General features: G+C 40.6%; 1 protein-coding gene across 1 annotated transcript; it reads left to right on the top strand.

Annotated features, from left to right (window-relative positions):
• The first annotated feature begins 1,064 nt into the window (after window positions 1-1,064).
• SRI (sorcin) lies at window positions 1,065-18,004 on the top strand. Its single transcript, XM_023639136.2, has 8 exons — window positions 1,065-1,258; window positions 2,183-2,266; window positions 4,297-4,366; window positions 10,853-10,896; window positions 11,937-12,084; window positions 12,303-12,416; window positions 13,456-13,514; window positions 15,212-18,004. Exons 1-8 carry the CDS (start codon window positions 1,208-1,210, stop codon window positions 15,236-15,238), a joined length of 597 nt encoding a protein of 198 aa, XP_023494904.1. The 5' UTR covers window positions 1,065-1,207; the 3' UTR covers window positions 15,239-18,004.
• The last annotated feature ends 98 nt before the right edge of the window (window positions 18,005-18,102 follow it).

The following is an 18,102-nucleotide window of genomic DNA, read 5'->3' as shown; positions in this document are numbered from 1 at the left end:
AGGACTTGGAGGAAGGTATACATAAGCAGAAAACAATGACCCTAGTGAGAACACTGCCCAGGACCTGAAATGGAGGAACCCTGTGCATCACAGTGAACAAGCACAGCATCACACGCAGCAAGTGATCCAACACTTGTTAGATGTTGATGACTTTTTCAATTTTTCTGTGCAACCTCCAAAGTAAATACTGTGAATCTTGCTCATTAATGCATTTCTTAAAACGTCAAAATTCAGAAAAACATACTGCGGGGCTGAAATTACACGAAACAAAACCAAACAAAAATCTTAATTCTGAATTGTTTCAGACGTTCAACTGGGTGAAAAAGAAAAATGCGTGAAGGAAACCATTTTCTGAATCACCTAAGAGAAGTTCCAATCTCTCACCTTCCTGAATATTTACCAGCACACTCTATCTTGACCTAAACTTTTCTTGTATAAATAGTAGCTGAGTAATTTTGAGGCTAGGGATTGCTTCGCTTGAATCATCCAGATAATTCAAACAACTCATTTTCTAAGAACGATCTGGGCGAGGCTGCCCCGCCCAGTAAATACCTTCTGTCCTCCCCAGGCCATAGCCGAGCTATGCCCCCCCCTTAACCAGACGACAATGTCCCCTAGCCAGGAAACAAGCCGTTATTCTTCAGTGAAATGTGCAACCGCAAGGCAAATGCTCCCTTTGCACCCATTTCCTGAAGTTTACTCCTGTTTCCCAAGTGCGCTTTCATATTTTGATCTTTCAACGTCTCCCCCGTCCCTCCACCAAGCCATCTAAGAGCTGCTCTGCTGCATTCGGCCCCTTCGTCGTAGTACTTCACTTTGCTTAGAGCCAATGGCCCTGTCCCATAAAGTTGTTTAAAATAAAAAACGTATCAGAAAACAGCCAAGCAGGAAGTAAAAAAGAATTCCCGGGGCACTGTATCGGTGTTGGAATGTGCCATTCGTTTCGAAGGGAGGAAAGTCCTGGTGTGAATTGCAACGCAGGTCTTTCATCACTTACCCGACCTTTGCTTATGCACAGCCTGGGCGTATAAAACACAAAGATACCGCAGCGCCCAGACAGGGGCGGAGGCTGGGAACCGAAGCCGGTGCGGGAGGGGGTTCCGGGGCGCGGCCCCTCCCGCCGGCCCGCTTGGTGCGCTCCGGGGCGGGCCGGCGGGCGGGCCGTGGCGGTGAGGCAGGCGCGCAGGGCGGCGGCGCAGTCTACACCATGGCGTACCCGGGGCATCCTGGCGCCGGCGGCGGGTATTACCCAGGCGGGGTAAGTGCGGCCCGGGCGCGACCCTTGGACACCGGGCCGTCGAGAGGCCACACCGGGAGACAGTGCTGCGCGGCTCCCCGGGCGCCGCCCGCCCCGCTCCTTCGGCTCGCTGCCTCGCGCCGGGCGCCTGTCCTTCGGCCTCTTTCTCTCGCTCTCCCCTCCCCCGGCCCTGCTCCCTCCGGGTGGCTGCGCGGGCCGAGGCACTGGCGCATCTTGACCCAAGAAGCCCACCCTGTGACTCTCGGATACGCGGCGTGAAATTGTGTAAATTGACTGTTGCCTTCCTCCGCCGCCTTCTCTGTTTGTCCCAAGAGCAACAGCCATTTTAATCTAGAATGGTCCGGGGATCTACCTCTCGCTCTCTTTAAAAGAATGAGAAAAAAAGAAAAGTCAGGGAAAGACCGCGGGAGTAAAAGTCCTCCAGGAGGAAGGCCGCTCCGCCCGGCATCGTGGATGCGCGTCGTCCTGGGAACTGTTTCCGAGCAGAATGTCCCCTCCCCGCGAAATAGCCCAGCGGAGACACCTTACCCCTCCCTAGGCTACACCTGTCTCCGAAAGCTTTAAAAATACCATAAAAGGTATAAAAATAAAAGGAAAACAATTACGGGTCCTGCTCTTAAATGGCTTGCCGAGGTTGCATTTACCTCAGTAACTTGCAGGTTAATAGGGATTTTTAAAGTTGCTTCACTTTATGCAGATGTCACTGTCTGGACAACTCCTTTTGGTCCAAGCTGCCAATTTTTAAATTATAGTAGGGTGAGAATGGAAGAAAGGGGTGGAGTGACTGCAGTGAGTGTGTGTCCGCTGGGGAGAGGTAAGCCGCGTGAAGGACGGGCAATTGCCTGGCTTTGCACAAAGGCACTCAATGGTGAAAGGATAAACCTTGATTCAGCGGAATGATGCTTTTGTGTTTCTGTTTTACAGTATGGAGGCGCTCCCGGAGGACCCTCGTTTCCCGGACAAACTCAGGATCCACTATATGGTTACTTTGCTGCTGTAGCTGGACAGGTTAGCTTTTCTCTTTATATTACAGACTTGTCAGATTCTACATAGCCTTTGTTATGTAGCGGCCTTTCCTCTAGAAGAGAATCCCTTTGCTTCTGCAAAAGAAAAAAGAGAAAGAAATTTATAGTCAATTACTTCTGAATATTCAGAAAAAATTAGGACAAAGTGTTACTAGTGTTTGTTCAATTCAAACTAAACTTGAACTGGGGTCAGATTGAACAGAATAGGGATTATAAATATGCTTTGAAGATCTGTAAGGTAGAAAGATGTCTTTAGAACTGTGAAGTGTCAGGGTCCAGGGTGCTTTCCAGAGAAAAATTCCACATCTGGTGAGCATAACCCCTGTTTGTACAACTTAAAGGCATATACTAGTAATTCTGTAGCCAGATTCTAATAGACACTTACTTTTGGAGTGAATTTGATTGTTATTAATCAATTACCCCCTTAAGAAATAGGTTTTTATGGTAAAAACCCACCAGTTTCAAAATAAGAAAGTTACTGCTCTCTTCTTACTATCAGGAAGTTCATCTTGTGAACTGTTTAGTTTCTCTTTGTGCAGATGCGGTTACTAGGTCAGCTCTTCTTGTCCTTATTAGGTGTTGTGGCCTGTTGACCCAGAGAGAGAATTTAGATCAGCTCCCCAAGGCCTTTCACTTCTCTGCAGTCTGAGTTGTATGTGACAGGTGGCGGTGTGCCTTGTGGGAGAACACTTCTCTAGCTCCCGGGTCACTGTGTACGGTAAATATACTGTTGGGCTAATCCAAATGTGTCCAGAAGGGATGCTTGCTGTTATGGGTTCACTTTAGCTTTGTTTTGATCAAAAGCTAGAACTGATGCAATCGGAATGTGAAAATGCCATAGAATATTATGGGATAAAACCTAAGAACACCTTTTAGAATAGCACTCTAAGAAATACGGTTTGAGAAATTGAATGGAAAATTGAGTCTAAAACAGAAAGAGCTTCCCCTTAAGTATCCGCTTAATCTGTTAATGATCTGTACCTTTGAAACCACAAGACACAGCAAACCTCAAGACTCCTGTTCTTAGATTGCCTGTGCCTTCAGCCGTGTAAGTGACCCCACCTGCTTAGCTTTCAGCAGCCCTGGCCTGCAGCAGCATATCCATCGTCTTTCACACTGTTGATCCTGCTCCTCACATAGAACTTATAATACTCATGGACTTGAAGATTTAAGTATTTTATTTTAAAATCCCTAAAAATAACATACTGTCTAGTTTTGACCTACATCAGCCAATGAATAGGCAGAATGTATCTTCTAGATATAATTGTGGTCTGAGAAAACCACTCACCACATCATAAGCAAAGGTGATCATGGAGGCCTCTCTGTGTGAACCATGCTTTTTATTTACTGATGCCAGCTGTGTACCCTGCTCTACCCTCTCCACACTCCCCTCCCAAATAGCTGGAAAGAGGAATAAGATTTTTAAGCAACTACATAAATAATTTTATTTTAAAATGCTTGGCTTTGGCAATTTCCTAGCTCAGACTGAGAGAAGAGTAGTTCAAGACAGAAACTAGTTTTATTCATCCATTTTAAAATATCATGTATCAATGGAAGAAACTGAATTCACCTCTGTTTTATTAAAAGAGGAAGCTTACACTTGAGAATGTCTCTGCCAAATCTAATTCAGGAATTTAGAGGAAATGATGGAAAGATGTTTGTAATACAAAAGTATAGATGTAAGCAGCTTTCAGACTTTGTTAATTCTTGCATAATAATTAAAACAGAGTCTGAAATTGAATGCCCGCTTAGGGATTAAGAAATGTATTTTTTTGTTTATAGCTCTAATTATCCATTTGCGGAGCAAAACTTAACGATTTGTCTTTCATCATTAAATTGTTTTTGGAAGTAGAGTGATGAGAAGAATGACTACTCTTAGAAGGCATTTCTTAAAAAAAAGGTCTCGTGTGATAATACTCGTTTTCTTTATTACTGTCGCTACACTGAAAGTAAACAAAGAACTGGAAAGTACAAATCACCATTGTGATCCTCTTCCTATTTTTTTTCCAAAAGGATGGGCAAATAGACGCTGATGAATTACAGAGATGCCTGACTCAGTCAGGCATTGCCGGAGGATACAAACGTAAGTGACAGTCCCAAAGGTCCTCTAGAATTTCTCTTGTGTTTCATATTTTAGCTGTTACTTGTGCTTATAGCCTTCAAGGAAACTGAGCTTTTCTGATCCAGCCAAGTTTACAATTTCAAAAGCTAAATTCAGTTGTTTATTATTTCAAAATGTTAATTTAAAAATACTTCTTAATAAATCATTCCACACTACCCTCCAGTTTCGTGGGTTTCTGGGATTTGGTTCCATGTGTCTGAGACCATTCAGACCAATGAGACAGTTTATGTGGCCTCTTCCACAGAGGACCAGTTAAGGTGCTGAAATGAAAACTGCCAGGTCAGGTGTCATCAATGATAGGAGTGAACATTTACTGCTATTTGCTAGGAGCTTACTCCCTCCCGAGCCTGGTGGCACTTAGGGCTTTGAGTGTCTGGTCCTGTGCACCTGGTTCCTGAGTGGCCTACCCTGCACTTCTAGTTCTGAGTGGTTGGTCCTGTCGATCTTACCCCTTCCCAGAGGTGGCCAGTCTCCCAACCCTAGTCCTCAGGGAGCTAGTTCTGGACTCCTGGTCTCCGAGCATGCTGCTGGCCACAGAAATGCTTGCCATGACATCCCCTATGTCTTTCCTCTTTCCACTTCAGAGAATGTGTTCAGGCTAAGTAGGAAGTGTCCCTCCTAATTTCTAAACTCTTTACACTGGTCCTCCCCCCTCCTCCTCCTCAGTTCCTCACAGACTAGATCTGCTGCCTTATAATTCAGCGCTCACCCCGCCTTCCTGCCTTTTGAGCCTCTGCCACAAGCTGCAGACAGGGAACTACTGCAAAAATGCTGCATCCTGATTGGGGGCTTCTCACCATCCCCCACACACAGACCATATACTTCTTTTCGAATCAGATCTTGCCCATGACAGATATCCAGGGTAGCGAATAGTGTCTTGACTGAATTGCTTTACTTGCCAGCTTCTTTGCCACTTGTCACTGAGACAGAACATCAAATCAAAGCCCCAGTTCCTGGTAAGCTGTGAATTAAAACACTCAAACTAGAACTCAAACCTGAGGCTGGATAGTGGCATTTTTTGACTGTTTGACATGGCACATTTACTAAATGCTCTCTTTTTAAACTATTTGCATTTCTATTTTTATTATCCTTTGTTTTTTGTGACTTCAGTATCCTATTAATATTTCCTTGTTGGGGGAATTAGTACAAAAGAGGAAACTTGCATTTCTATCATTTAATCTGGTCTAAACAAAAGAAGCACTTTCTAGATTAGGGAGTTTTTTACTGTTGTAGGCAATATATTTAAATTGTTAATCGTTAAACTCTAGCATCTGGGGCTAGTGAACAAAGAAGGTCTGATAGCAGGGTTTACAAAAGTGAGCTGTGTCACAGCGTAAACTCTTATTCTACAGCCTTTCAGTAGAAGAGGTGTGGCAGGTCTTCAAATCTGACTAACAGAGTAGGTCGTCCATCCTTGGAGAACAGTCCTTTTAAAAATTCCACTTGAGAAAGCCATGTTTGGTGATGGCCTTTCATCTTTGAGTTACAGAGAAGACATGTCGTGAGTCATCAGGAGCTGGGGATGGAATTAATTTGCTTACTGTCATCTGGTCACGGAGACTGTAATGAACCACAAAACCATCCTGCTTCTGAGGTGTCAGAGTGAGATTTGTAACGTAGAAATTATACAGTCATTGGTTTTTTAAACACAGCTTCCAAACCGAAAAGTGCAGACTGGCGGCTGGGGGTGGGGGGTGGTGAGATACTCCAGCCCAGTACCTACGGGCACCTTCTTAACCAGTTTAAAAGGAAACAGTCATACTGAGAGGTGGGGCTGATGAGGGAAGTGGCTCTAGCCTGTAAGAAGTAATTCAGCTTCTCTTTCTTCCTTGAGTGCAGTTGTTCCTCTGTGGTAAGATTGAGAGAAACAGCTGGAGGTAGGGTTTTCCTGTAGGTTTGTTAAATTGTGGATTTCTAATAGAAGAGAAGATATTTGAGGCATTCTAATAGAATGAACGGGAGAAACAGAGTAAAGGTAAAATTATAGCAAATGTTCTTTTGAAATTATTTAAAATAGAATAAAAGCTATTTCTGGGGGGAAATACAATTAAATCTGAGCAAGAGTTTTCCTCACTCAAACTTATCAGATGTCAGTGTTCTAGTTCATTAGAACTGCCTGGAATGGGCAGTTTTCTGTTCCCTCACTTTTGTTCACCACCCCCCACCCCCCATCTGCTTCCCTCTCTTTTAAATCCTTCACAAAGGATGACCAAATGTCTCTTCTTCCTGACACACGGTCTAACCCGTGGCTCTCCTCTGCACATCTTGGGTAGCTCCTTGGTACCTGTAAAACAAAAGCTAAACAGCTTAGTGGGAATTCAGGATCCCCTGTGATGCAGCCTCACTGAACCATACTTCCTCCTGCTTCCTTTGCCTGCCCTGCACTGTCATGCTTCTCTTTGCTTATGCTGGAGCCTAGTTCTACTTGGCTGTCACCAAATGTCCTACATCTTTCCTATCATTCAAGGCTTGGTTTAAATTCTGCTTCTTCTATGAAGTCTTTCTTACCAAGAAGGAGCCTCTCAGTGCTCAATGGGTCCTGGTACTTTTTGGTGCCTCCATTGTGGTGTACCACCCTCCGCCTTCATTAGAGCTGCATGTGCACATGACTTTCCGTTTCCTTAGACTGTCAGCCAGGGCAGGATCCAATTTCACTTCTGTATCTCCAGTGTTCTTGGTGTTCTGAGCCCTGTGCATAGTGAGTACTTAACAGGCATTTGTTGAGTTCATGAGTATGGAAGATTTTCTAAAATGGAAAAATCATAGCCCTATACCCTTATTGGTATTTTGACTTAAGATTGGTATTTGACATCAGGGATTATACATTAATTTTAAGTATCAGTAAAAATCAGAAGAATTTATTTGAAAAACATATCCTCCTTAGACTCTGAGAGGAGTGTACAGCTTTCTGTTTAGGGATGAGAATTCCGTCTCATCCGTTCATTCATTTATGCAACCAACACATTTTTAGTGGATGCCCACTGTGTGCTAGGTGCTAGGATGTGCAACTACAAACAGTGTCTGTGGACATTGTGAAAAGCGCTGGGATAGGTGAAGTATAGAGGCTGTGGGATCACATAGGAGGGGCACATAACCCAGACAGAAGTCAGGAAAGTTTTCCTTGCACAATTGATATCTAAACTGAGGAGAAATGAAAGTTGAGGAGAAATGAGGCAGACCAAGAAGCCAGTGGATAGGGAAGTTGTGTTCCAGGCAATCAGAATAGCACTTACAGAAGACCCAGAGATGAGAAGGAGCATGGTTCAGTCAAGAAACTGAGAGAAATTCACCATGAAGATGGCATATGGGTGTTGAATGAAGAGTCGGAAACGAGCTGGCCTGGGAAAGTATGTGTATGACCTTACATGCCAGCCAAGATGTTTGCACTTTGTCCTGAGAGCAGTGGACAGAAGAAGAGCACGTACTACCCTGAGTGTAGGAGAAAAACTAAACTGGGGGACATGGGTGTGGAGGACGTGAGGAGTCAAGGATACCTGTTAGGTGTCCCCTGGAGTCATACAGGTGAGAGAAATGCTAACTAAACCAGGAAAGTGACCGTGGGACTGGAAATGGATGGATCCTAAAGCTGTTTAGAAGGTGATCGAATATCAGAGGAGAGGGAATTGAGGACACACTCCTAGGTTTCTGGCTCCAGTGAATGAGTGGTTGGTTGTGCCATTCAGAGAACTGGGATACAGGGAAGCTGTCTGCTTCAAGACCACTCAAAATCCTTGATCTAAAGCTAAACACAATTGGCTCTGTCCTGTAGTTATCAGGCCCTCTAGAGCAGTGGTTCTTAAACTTGAGCAGCATCAGCATCACCTGGAAGTCTTGCTAAAACCAGATTGCTGGGCCCTGCCCTAGACGCCTGGGATAGACCTGAGGATTTGCATTGTTAGTGTGAATGTATATCACCTGGGGATCTTGTTAAACTGTAGATTCTGATTTTGTTGGTGTAGGTTAAGGGCTGAGATTCTGCAATTCCAGAAGCTCCCAGGTCATATAGCTGGTCCAGGAATCACACTTTGAGTGGAACAGTGGTCTTAACCTTGGCTGCTCACTAGAAACATCTGAGCTTTAAAAAAATACTGATGCCTGGGTCTTACACTCAGAGATTCTGACTTAATTGTTCTATAGTGGTGGTGACTATACTTAGTAATACCGTATTGCATACTTGAAATTTGCTAGGAGAGTGGATCTTGAAAGTTCTCACCACACACACAAAAAAGGTAACTATGTAAGGTGATGGATGTGTAAACTAACCTTATTGTGGTAATAATTTTGCAGTATATTCATATATCAAATCATTACATTGTATACCTTAAACTTACACAATATTTTCTGTCAATTATATCTCAATAAGCCTGGGAAAGATCATAATAGTTGTTCTGTGGTGCAGCCCAGGTATCAGAATCTTTTAAAGCTTCTGAGTGATTCAGATAAGCACCCAGGGTTGAGAACCACTGGTCTAGACTGGAGAGACTTCATACCTCCACACAAAGTCACGATGAAGAATTGACAAACTTTTTTTTGTTTTTTGGTAAGTAGGATTGGCCCTGAGCTAACATCTGTTGCCAATCTTCCTTTTATTGCTTGAGGAAGATTGTTCCTGAGCTAACATCTGTACCAGTCTTCCTCTATTTTTTATACGTGGGATGCCACCACAGCATGGCTTGATGAGCAGTGTGTTGGTCCGCACCCAGGATCTGAACCTACAAACCTCGGGCTGCCGAAGCAGAGTGTGCAAACTTGACCACTGCGCCACTGGACTGGCCCCAAGAATTGACCAGCTGTTTGTCTAAAGTGTAGCAAAGTGTTGCTTCCTCTCACGTCAGAGAACTGTGTCTGTGGATCAGATGGAGAGTGAAGGATCAATGTAGAAATAGTCCCCAGCCTTTTATTTCAGGTTCTAGAATATGCCAAACACAGAATCTGTTAAAAGTAGAAAACCTGTAGTTTGTACTGTTTGGAGACATTACAGTAATAAGAGTTAGCTCAGCTATATTTTAAATTGTTTGGTTAGAGATAAAAATGAAGCTAGTAAGAGCTTTAAAAAATGTTAGTTCTGGGGCTGGCCCCATGGCCAAGTGGTTGGGTTTGTGCACTCTGCTTCAGTGGCCCAGGGTTTCGTAGGTTCGGATCCTGGGCACGGACATGGCACCACTCGTTAGGCCATGCTGGGGCGGTGTCCCACATGCCACAACTGGAAGGACCCACAACTGAAAGTGCACAACTATGTACTGGGGGAATTTGGGAGAAAAAGGAAAAAAAAAAAAAAATGTTCTGCATGCACCTTAACAAACTTGCAGAATTTATGCTAGCTTTGCCCACATGACCCTCATCACTTTGGCCTTCTAGCCTTATAGCTTCTTTATACCTATATAATATTTTGTCATTGATTCCCACCAACACAAAATAAAATGCAGGGAATTCTTTATTTTTAATTTGCTAACAGTTGGGTAGATTACCAGTAGGCCATTAATCAATAAGTATATTCTAGTTTAGTTGTCTAAGTGAGGTATGGACATGCCCTCAGAACACTCTCGAATTGTAAGTAAACTGAAAACGCTTCTGAACAGTGGCCATCACTAAACTGGTCATTGGATCTTATTCCAGAGCGCTCTTACTTAACACACAATTCTAGTAAGTGCATTTATCTGGTTTCATATACAAGCTTATTGAATATGAAAAGAGGTCATAGGCTACTTGAGGTAGGAGGTTATTGTTCAGTGCCTGACGTTAAAGGGAAAAGAAAGAAAAAGCACGATGAGACACAGAACTAGCAAAACCAGCTATTTACGGTCAGTTATGAGTAGGAACAAAGCAACCCTACCTTCTTACTCACCATGTGGATGTAATACATTGTGGTTCATTATGGTGAATTGAACTCACGGTATCACAAAGGCAAGAAAGAATATAATACTTTAAAAAGACTATATTATAGAAAATGTTAAGCCTGTCCAAGAATAGAGAGAACTATACAGTGAACTCCCATGTACCCATCTCTCAGCTTCAACAATTATCAGTCTGTTGCCATTCTTGTTTCATCTGTAACCCTGCCCGTTTTCTTTTGAAGCAAATTCTCGATATCGTAACATTAATTTCACTTAGAAATAACTTCAGTGTATACTTTTCTAAAAGACAGTGACACTTTTTCCCCCAACTTCAAAACCTTGATCACACCTAAAAATATTAACAGTACTATGCAATGCTTTTTTAAAAGATTGCTATTAAAGTTGTTAAAATCAAATTTGGGTTCTAGAAGGAATCCTCTCTATCTGGAAAACATCTACTTTAAAGCTCCATATAATTTAGTTCCATGTAAATTGAGTAGCATATAAAAATAAAAGTATAAATAATCACGTTCCTAATTAATTTGAATGTATCCAATGTAATGTGAATTTTTGGAATTGTATTAATATATATGTACTTTTCTTGATTTAACAGCTTTTAACCTGGAGACTTGTCGGCTTATGGTTTCAATGCTGGATGTATCCTTTACCTTGATTGCTGTCTACAGTGTTTTTCCCTGACAAAATTTCCTTCCCAAAGGAATTCATCTAAGATTTAATACCCAGTAAAGACAAAGTGACAAATAACCACGAAAAAGTTTTCCAGAATCATTAGCTTTTAAGGTGTAATTTGGTGTTAAAAAGGAAAGAAGCTTAGTAAATAGAATGTTAGTTATTCAAGAACTCAGGGAGCATCAAAGGAGAACAAGTATAGAAATCTGAGTGGTCAGGGAAACTGTTTAGCTTTAACATTGATTGCTCTGCACAATTGGCACGTGAACTTCAAGCTGTGGAATTTTTCACATCACAGTTGTGGACTCAGTTTAGCAAGTGCTGAACCTATGGTGCCTTCCATTCCACCTCATTTTCCAAAAGTGAAAACCCTGGGGGCTGGCCCCGTGGCCGAGTGGTTAAGTTCGCGCGCTCCGCTGCAGGCGGCCCAGTGTTTCGTTGGTTCGAATCCTGGGCGCGGACATGGCACTGCTCATCAAACCACGCTGAGGCAGCATCCCACGTGCCACAACTAGAAGGACCCACAACGAAGAATATACAACTATGTACCTGGGGGCTTTGGGGAGAAAAAGGAAAAAAATAAAATCTTAAAAAAAAAAAAAAAAAAGAAAGAAAACCCTGGGTCTGGGAGGGCTTACCAAGAGTGTTAGGGCCACAGAGGACCCCAGGACTGAAGGGTAAGCAGCATAGCCTGGGGCACCCGGAAGGTGCAGCCTAGTTCCAGTAACAAGACAGCATCTTATACGTGGCTCACAATGGCCATGTTATTTCCTTGTATTCACATCACATAGATTATCTTTTTCCCATAGTGAAAAGATGTACTCAGAGGTTTTTCTCCATAGGCCCTTTTTATTTTATGATTAGAGTATCTTTTTATTATGGCATACCAAGAAGAATGTTTAACCTTTTTAGCAGAAAGCAAATTAAATTCCCTTATCCTTGATTTTTGATTTAATCATTAGAAATGTTGCAAAATAAAGATGCCCTAATCCTTGATTACAGTTCAGAGAGATATGTCAGGCACAATGGGTTTCAATGAATTTAAAGAACTCTGGGCTGTACTGAATGGCTGGAGACAACACTTCATCAGTTTTGACAGCGATAGGAGTGGAACAGTGGATCCTCAGGAATTGCAGAAGGCCCTGACAACAATGGGTGGGTATGGCTAACTCCAACTGTCTTTTCATTGGTAGAAGTAATTTTTTTCTTTTAATTTCTATAACTAAGTGCTACATGAAGGCAGTTTCTGTTTTCTGGAAGTAGTGTGTATTCATAATTAAAATGAGTACTCTATCTTAAAAAATTGTGCTTATTTTTAATGTCTGTTTGTAATCCTTTAACTTATTTTGCTGGATGATGTTTCTTCCTTTCAGGATTTAGGTTAAGTCCCCAGGCTGTGAATTCAATTGCAAAACGATACAGCACCAATGGGAAGATCACCTTCGATGACTACATCGCCTGCTGCGTCAAACTGCGAGCTCTGACAGGTGTGTTCTTTGCGATGGGGTCGGCACCATGGGCCAGAGAGACACAGTTTTTATGACATTTCATTTCTCAGTGCTTCTGAACTTTTATTGGCCCCAATTTTTTTACTTTTTTGTTTTTCTAGCTTCGGTGGCTTTTTAACATTGCTATTAAGCATATCTAGCAGAATAATTCTGTCTTTTCAGAAATATTTTTCAGATTAGTAAGTAATCTGCCATTAAAATAATCTTAAATAAATTTTACTAAAATGTTCCAAAACATAACAAGCTAAATTGTGCATTTTTGTTCAGTCTGAGCGGTTTTCTGTGATGTCTCCCTAGACTATGAAATATTTGAAGAGTGAAATTACTCATTTGTAGCTCTCTTTCCTAATTCTTCCTGTTGGAAAACAGTTTAAAATGGTGGTCCTCTGTTTCAGATGTACTTCTTAAATGAGGCTATATCAATAATTTCTTTTTTATTCCCTCTATTCTTTTTGTTTCTTTTGTATATTTTTTTCTTGTTCCATTCCTCTCTTTAGTTTTTAACTCTTTTTAATGTCTGGTTTTATAATTTTTTTGCATCCTAACAAAAATTTGAGGGCAGATTTTTTTTTTTATTAAAGTAAATCCTTTTCGATAGGACAGAGCTCAAATGGGTAGAATATTTGATCATAGCCCATTTGTCATTTTAGGGCTCCATCTATCCATTTCCTAATTAAACAATAGCTATGTTATTAAGAAGTTTAAAATTCTGTGCTTTCATCACACTTAAGTAATGGCCTCAGAGTCACATAGCTTTTACTGACTTGGGGATAAGGTGTTTTCTTCCAGCTCCACATTGAGAAAGACAGTTGACTCACTTCTGCGTATTGCATTACTTTGTTGCATATTAAATCTATTAATATTCATATAGTTGCCTTCTTTTGTCTTTTGTTCATGTTAGCTGGTTGTATAATTTAAATGTTACTGCAGTTTGAACCCAATACCAAAATAATTAACTGTTATGATTTCAGATAAGATGTTTTTAAAAAAACATAAATTTTACTGTGGTGTTTTACAGACAGCTTTCGAAGACGGGATACTGCTCAGCAAGGTGTTGTGAATTTCCCATATGATGATGTAAGTCTCAGCAAATTCAGAACTGAGTAGTCAAATAAGACGTACCAAATGGGCATCCGTTTTGAAGTGAGCTGTTAGGAGCATCTTAAGCATGCCAGACAATCAAGAATGAAATAATCAGAAGGAGTTACCATTCAAAAGTTATTAATTTCATTTATTATTAATCTTATCCATAGACCACTGTTTTATTTACATTAAAAGACCTGGGTCAAAGTCTGGCTTGTCCCACTTATTAACTCGGTCACTTAGGCAGATTTCATTACTCAAGACTGTTTAAGGAAAGAAGAAGTAATAATAATGCCTTCTTCACTGGGCTAGTGGGAGATTTCAATTAGAAATGTCCTTGAAAAACACCATGCAGATTTGTATCTGCTTTTGCCCTCATTAAACAAATCATCTCAGTCATTGAGAAATAACTTTAACAGCTCAAAGCTGTACTTGGCATACGAGTGTTCTTCATTGAGGACCTAAGGCACAAACATAAGTCACAATTTAAAACAATGTATTTACTAAACAGCCACACTAAATGAGGTAGGATAAGGCCGTGAAACTAGTGGGATGCAACGAACTGCCATCTTCGATGGCATTAGTTGGATATACATAACAAAGCTAGGGAGATGTTTAGTTGTTTCTCTATTTTTTGCTCAGCCATTCATTAAAAAAAAAAAAATCACTTTTAGAATGGCAATCACTGTGTAACTAAATTTTCTAAAGTGTTTCTTCATTACCAAATACAAAGATGCACATATTTTCGGTTTAGCGGCTGCTGCAGTTGAGTACACTTGAAAAAGGCTTGTGTGTAAATATGTTTGTTTATTCTGCTTAAAGGTATGTTCTCTTTAGTGTGCGTTAAATTCTCAGGTGACAGTCCTGTCACTGTTTCCAAGATGGAGAGGCAGGCTGTGGATTGGAAAGTGCACAGGCTTTGGCCTCAGACAGGGCCACTTAGGAGATATCTAAATGTCTTGATCCTTAGTTTCTTTTCCTGGATGGAGGGATAATCAGCCTGGCCTTGTAGGAATGCTGCAAGATCAGCAGTGCACAGTGCCTCCTTCTGGCTGGAAGCATGAGAAAGAAAACTGATAGGAAAAGCAGTCTGTTGGTATGTGTTTAATAGTGAAGCAAACATTTCACAGCAAATACTGATGCTTCTAAACTGGGGTTTCTGAATTGCATAGGAATTGTCAGATATTCTGTTTCTGTGCATTCATATTCTTGCATGCTAGGATTTATTTTAGTAAAGCAGATTTTAATGGAATTGTTTGAAAACACTCTGTTAAGTAGTGGGGTAATAGCCTGCAGTTTGGAAGTCCCCTCGTGATAAAACGTTATAAACTGTTATTTGTATTTGTGGGTAGGTATTTTGACCATGACCATTTCTACAGTCTTAGATATTATTTGGATTTAAGATATTCTTTGGATTTTTTGGTTTTAAAGGACTAAATAATTCTTGATCCATTGGAGTAAGATCTGCCTCCTGTAAGAAGCTTTGATGTGGGAAACCCGTTGGATTTTATACTAGACTTCTTCCCTCAAAAAGTGCACCTTTCGTCCATCATTTACTCTTATTTTAGAAAGGACTTTTTAAATCCATAATTCATATTAGAATACCAAAATGTAAGCTGCCTAAAAATAAGCTAGGGGGGTATTCAGTGTTATGAGATATGCAGCATAATGCTCACTTTTCTCTCTTTCAGTTCATTCAGTGTGTCATGAGTGTTTAAATCAAGAGGAAGCTGTATGGACATAATCAACATTCCAACTGGAGTTCTCTTTTGCTCTTACTCCTCGCCTTTTCTATGTGTGTAAACTTACACTGCCGCTTTTCCTTAACAGCTGTTGTAAAGGTTTATTACTTTATGTACATCTGAAGTTTCATTTTTTGTTTTGATAATAAATCCTTTGGAATTTTGTTAATCTGTTCTAAATGTTACACCATTTAGAACTTCCTTGAGCCATTAATTATGCCTTATTTTCTTGCTAAACCTCTTTAGGTAAATTTAAGTGTGCAAAATGATATATTTCTCATTGTGGGATACTAAGCCCTTTTCATCAGACTGCAGCTGTTGTCTTTCCTCTCCTAGAAGGGCTTTTGCATGGTATTGAAAGCTATGTGCGGGGAGTATTCTTATCATGTAAGTGGTTTAGACCACTTGGATGCAAAAAAGAAACATGGTAATCGATATCAGGCTTCACCTTAGTGGAAACTTAGCACAGGCTTTACGGCTTACAGATATTTTGATGGCCATGTGAATGGACAGGGAACATGAGTGATTATTTTCTGCTTCTTGAAAACCTATTGGATAATTTGAGTGGGAAATACTGTCTGTCACCAGGTTCCTCTTTGTCATCATCCATATAAACCTTTGTTAATATACTTAAAAACCTTGTACATTATGAGCTTGCCTATGTAAAAAAGAAAATCGATAGAAAAAGATGAAGAGATTATATGAAAATATTAACGACGGTTATGTTTGGCTAATGAGATTCTAGGTGACTTTAATTTCTTTATATATTTCAGTATTTTCCAAGTTTTCTATAAAGTGTGTGCTTTCCTTATAAAATCAGAATATGTTTAAAATATTGATACTTCCATTTTGATATGCCATGTGTTCACGCTTACATTAAAAAATATACACAGTAAAAGTACTGGAAAGAAGGTACCGATATGTTGATGTGACTACCACTGGGAGTCAGGATCATGAGTTCATTTTCTTCCTTTGTACTACTTTTCCAAATATTCTCTGATAAGCAAGTATTACATTTATAATGGAAGAGATTTTTCTTTTTCATTTTGAAACCATGTGCTTTTAAGTAAAATCTGGATTCTAATGCTGGCTGTGCCTCTTACTAAATATGTGGTTTGATCATTTTAGAAAATCTCAGAGCCTCAGTTTCCCTATCTTTGAAAAGGAGATAATACCTCATGGGGTAGGGGTAGTTCTGAATATGAAAAAATGTGTTGCTTTAAGCACCAATAATGTTTCTGTTGCTTAAATTTAAAACTAGCCTAGTTTGCTCTTTTTTGCAAGAGAGCTTAACAGATAAAACAATGAAATTAGTCTATGTTCTCCCTGTCCGCAGAATATCTGTCTTATTTTAGGGTACAATGTGAGAGTTACCATTCAGATGATCAGTTAATTGTCAACCAATGAAAATAAAACATTTCTAAGCATCTTTAGCCTCATTTCACTAATTATTTTTTCAAATATTGCTAATACATATATCCATTTTATAAATATTTATTCAACCCTAACTTACATTTATGTCGGGTAGCCACACCTGGGCTACATATCAGTTTGTGAGGCAGCCTGCTTTATATTACATGGTGAGAGTAGGTTTCATGCCAGATACATTGTCTGAGAGACCGCGTAGCTTAGCTTGAGCCTGAGCTGTCCAGAAAAGGGCCAGAGGGGCTCCAAGGACCAGTGCTTGCTGTTTGCTTCAAACTCACCAGGATCCTCTGAGGAAATCATAGGGTAAGGAAATGGTCATTTCCTGGATGGTTAAGAAGGCCCTGGCTGACCCAAGGTCATGGGTCATATTTGAACCATGCTACTGCTTTGATAATTTCCAAGGTGTGCTGTGTCAGTCGTGGTTCTGAATTTGTTTTGGAGTAAGTGCTAAAGTATTACAAAACCGTCTCTCTAGAAATAGTCAATCAACTCAATTTTAATTATTGACACCTTGTAGCAAGTCTCCTTATCTCCTCCACTTATACTTGCACTGTTTTCTTTCTGTAAGCATGGAGCCTAGTCTTCAGTATGTCCCTGTAGTTAGAAAGTTTCCTTCTCCTTGACAAATTTGATGCATCCATCCTCTTTCTTTACAGTCTAAGTCTTCATTACAAGTGAATTTTGTGTTGCCTTATTTCTCTTTTATGTTGGGTTCTGTCATTCATTATGTACTTCCAATGCAGCCTCACTCCTTTAAAACTGTTGCTTGGTCTGTTTTTCTTAAAGCATCTGGCTGGAAAATGGTAAGGCCGTGAGCACAAACTTGAACACTTCAGTTATTTGGAGAATTGATTAAGTTCCTCAAATCATCCCAACTCAGGATTTAGTTTTGGAGTTGTGTGCTTCAAGAGATTCATGATTTATAAAGAACTTATAACCCTTTTCAACCCTTCCACAGGACATGGCTGCAGGAGGCCTGGTGCTTCCCTGGGGACAGTGGCGTAGGTTTGCACCCCAGCAGCCCCAGCAGTGGTGTTGAACGAATCACAGCTCTCACTCCTAGTGGGCTGACGTGGAGTTTAGACTCCAGCTGGCATGATGTTCCAGGTGGTACTGTTAGTCGATGAGATGGCATGTGACCTACAACTTCTCCTGTCTCTGAACCAGACTTTCCTGTTGCTCAGCTGAGTATTACTGTTTCAGGGTTCATCTTAATGACTTAGTAGATGCCTAAAATATCATAAGTACAAGAAATGCAGCTATATGTAGTCACCATAAATTTTTTTAACCTCATAATAAATGTACAAACCCTTAGTCAATGACTTCTGTTTTTCTCACATTAAAATAGTACCTTGGCTACTGATAACTACTTTTTTTCTCAGCAGACTGAGCTGGAGGCAAGGAAGTTGCAA

This window comes from Equus caballus, chromosome 4 (assembly GCF_041296265.1).
Source record: "Equus caballus isolate H_3958 breed thoroughbred chromosome 4, TB-T2T, whole genome shotgun sequence".
In the NCBI taxonomy this organism is placed as follows: Eukaryota; Metazoa; Chordata; class Mammalia; order Perissodactyla; family Equidae; genus Equus; species Equus caballus.
This window is presented reverse-complemented; position numbering and strand designations above follow the sequence as displayed.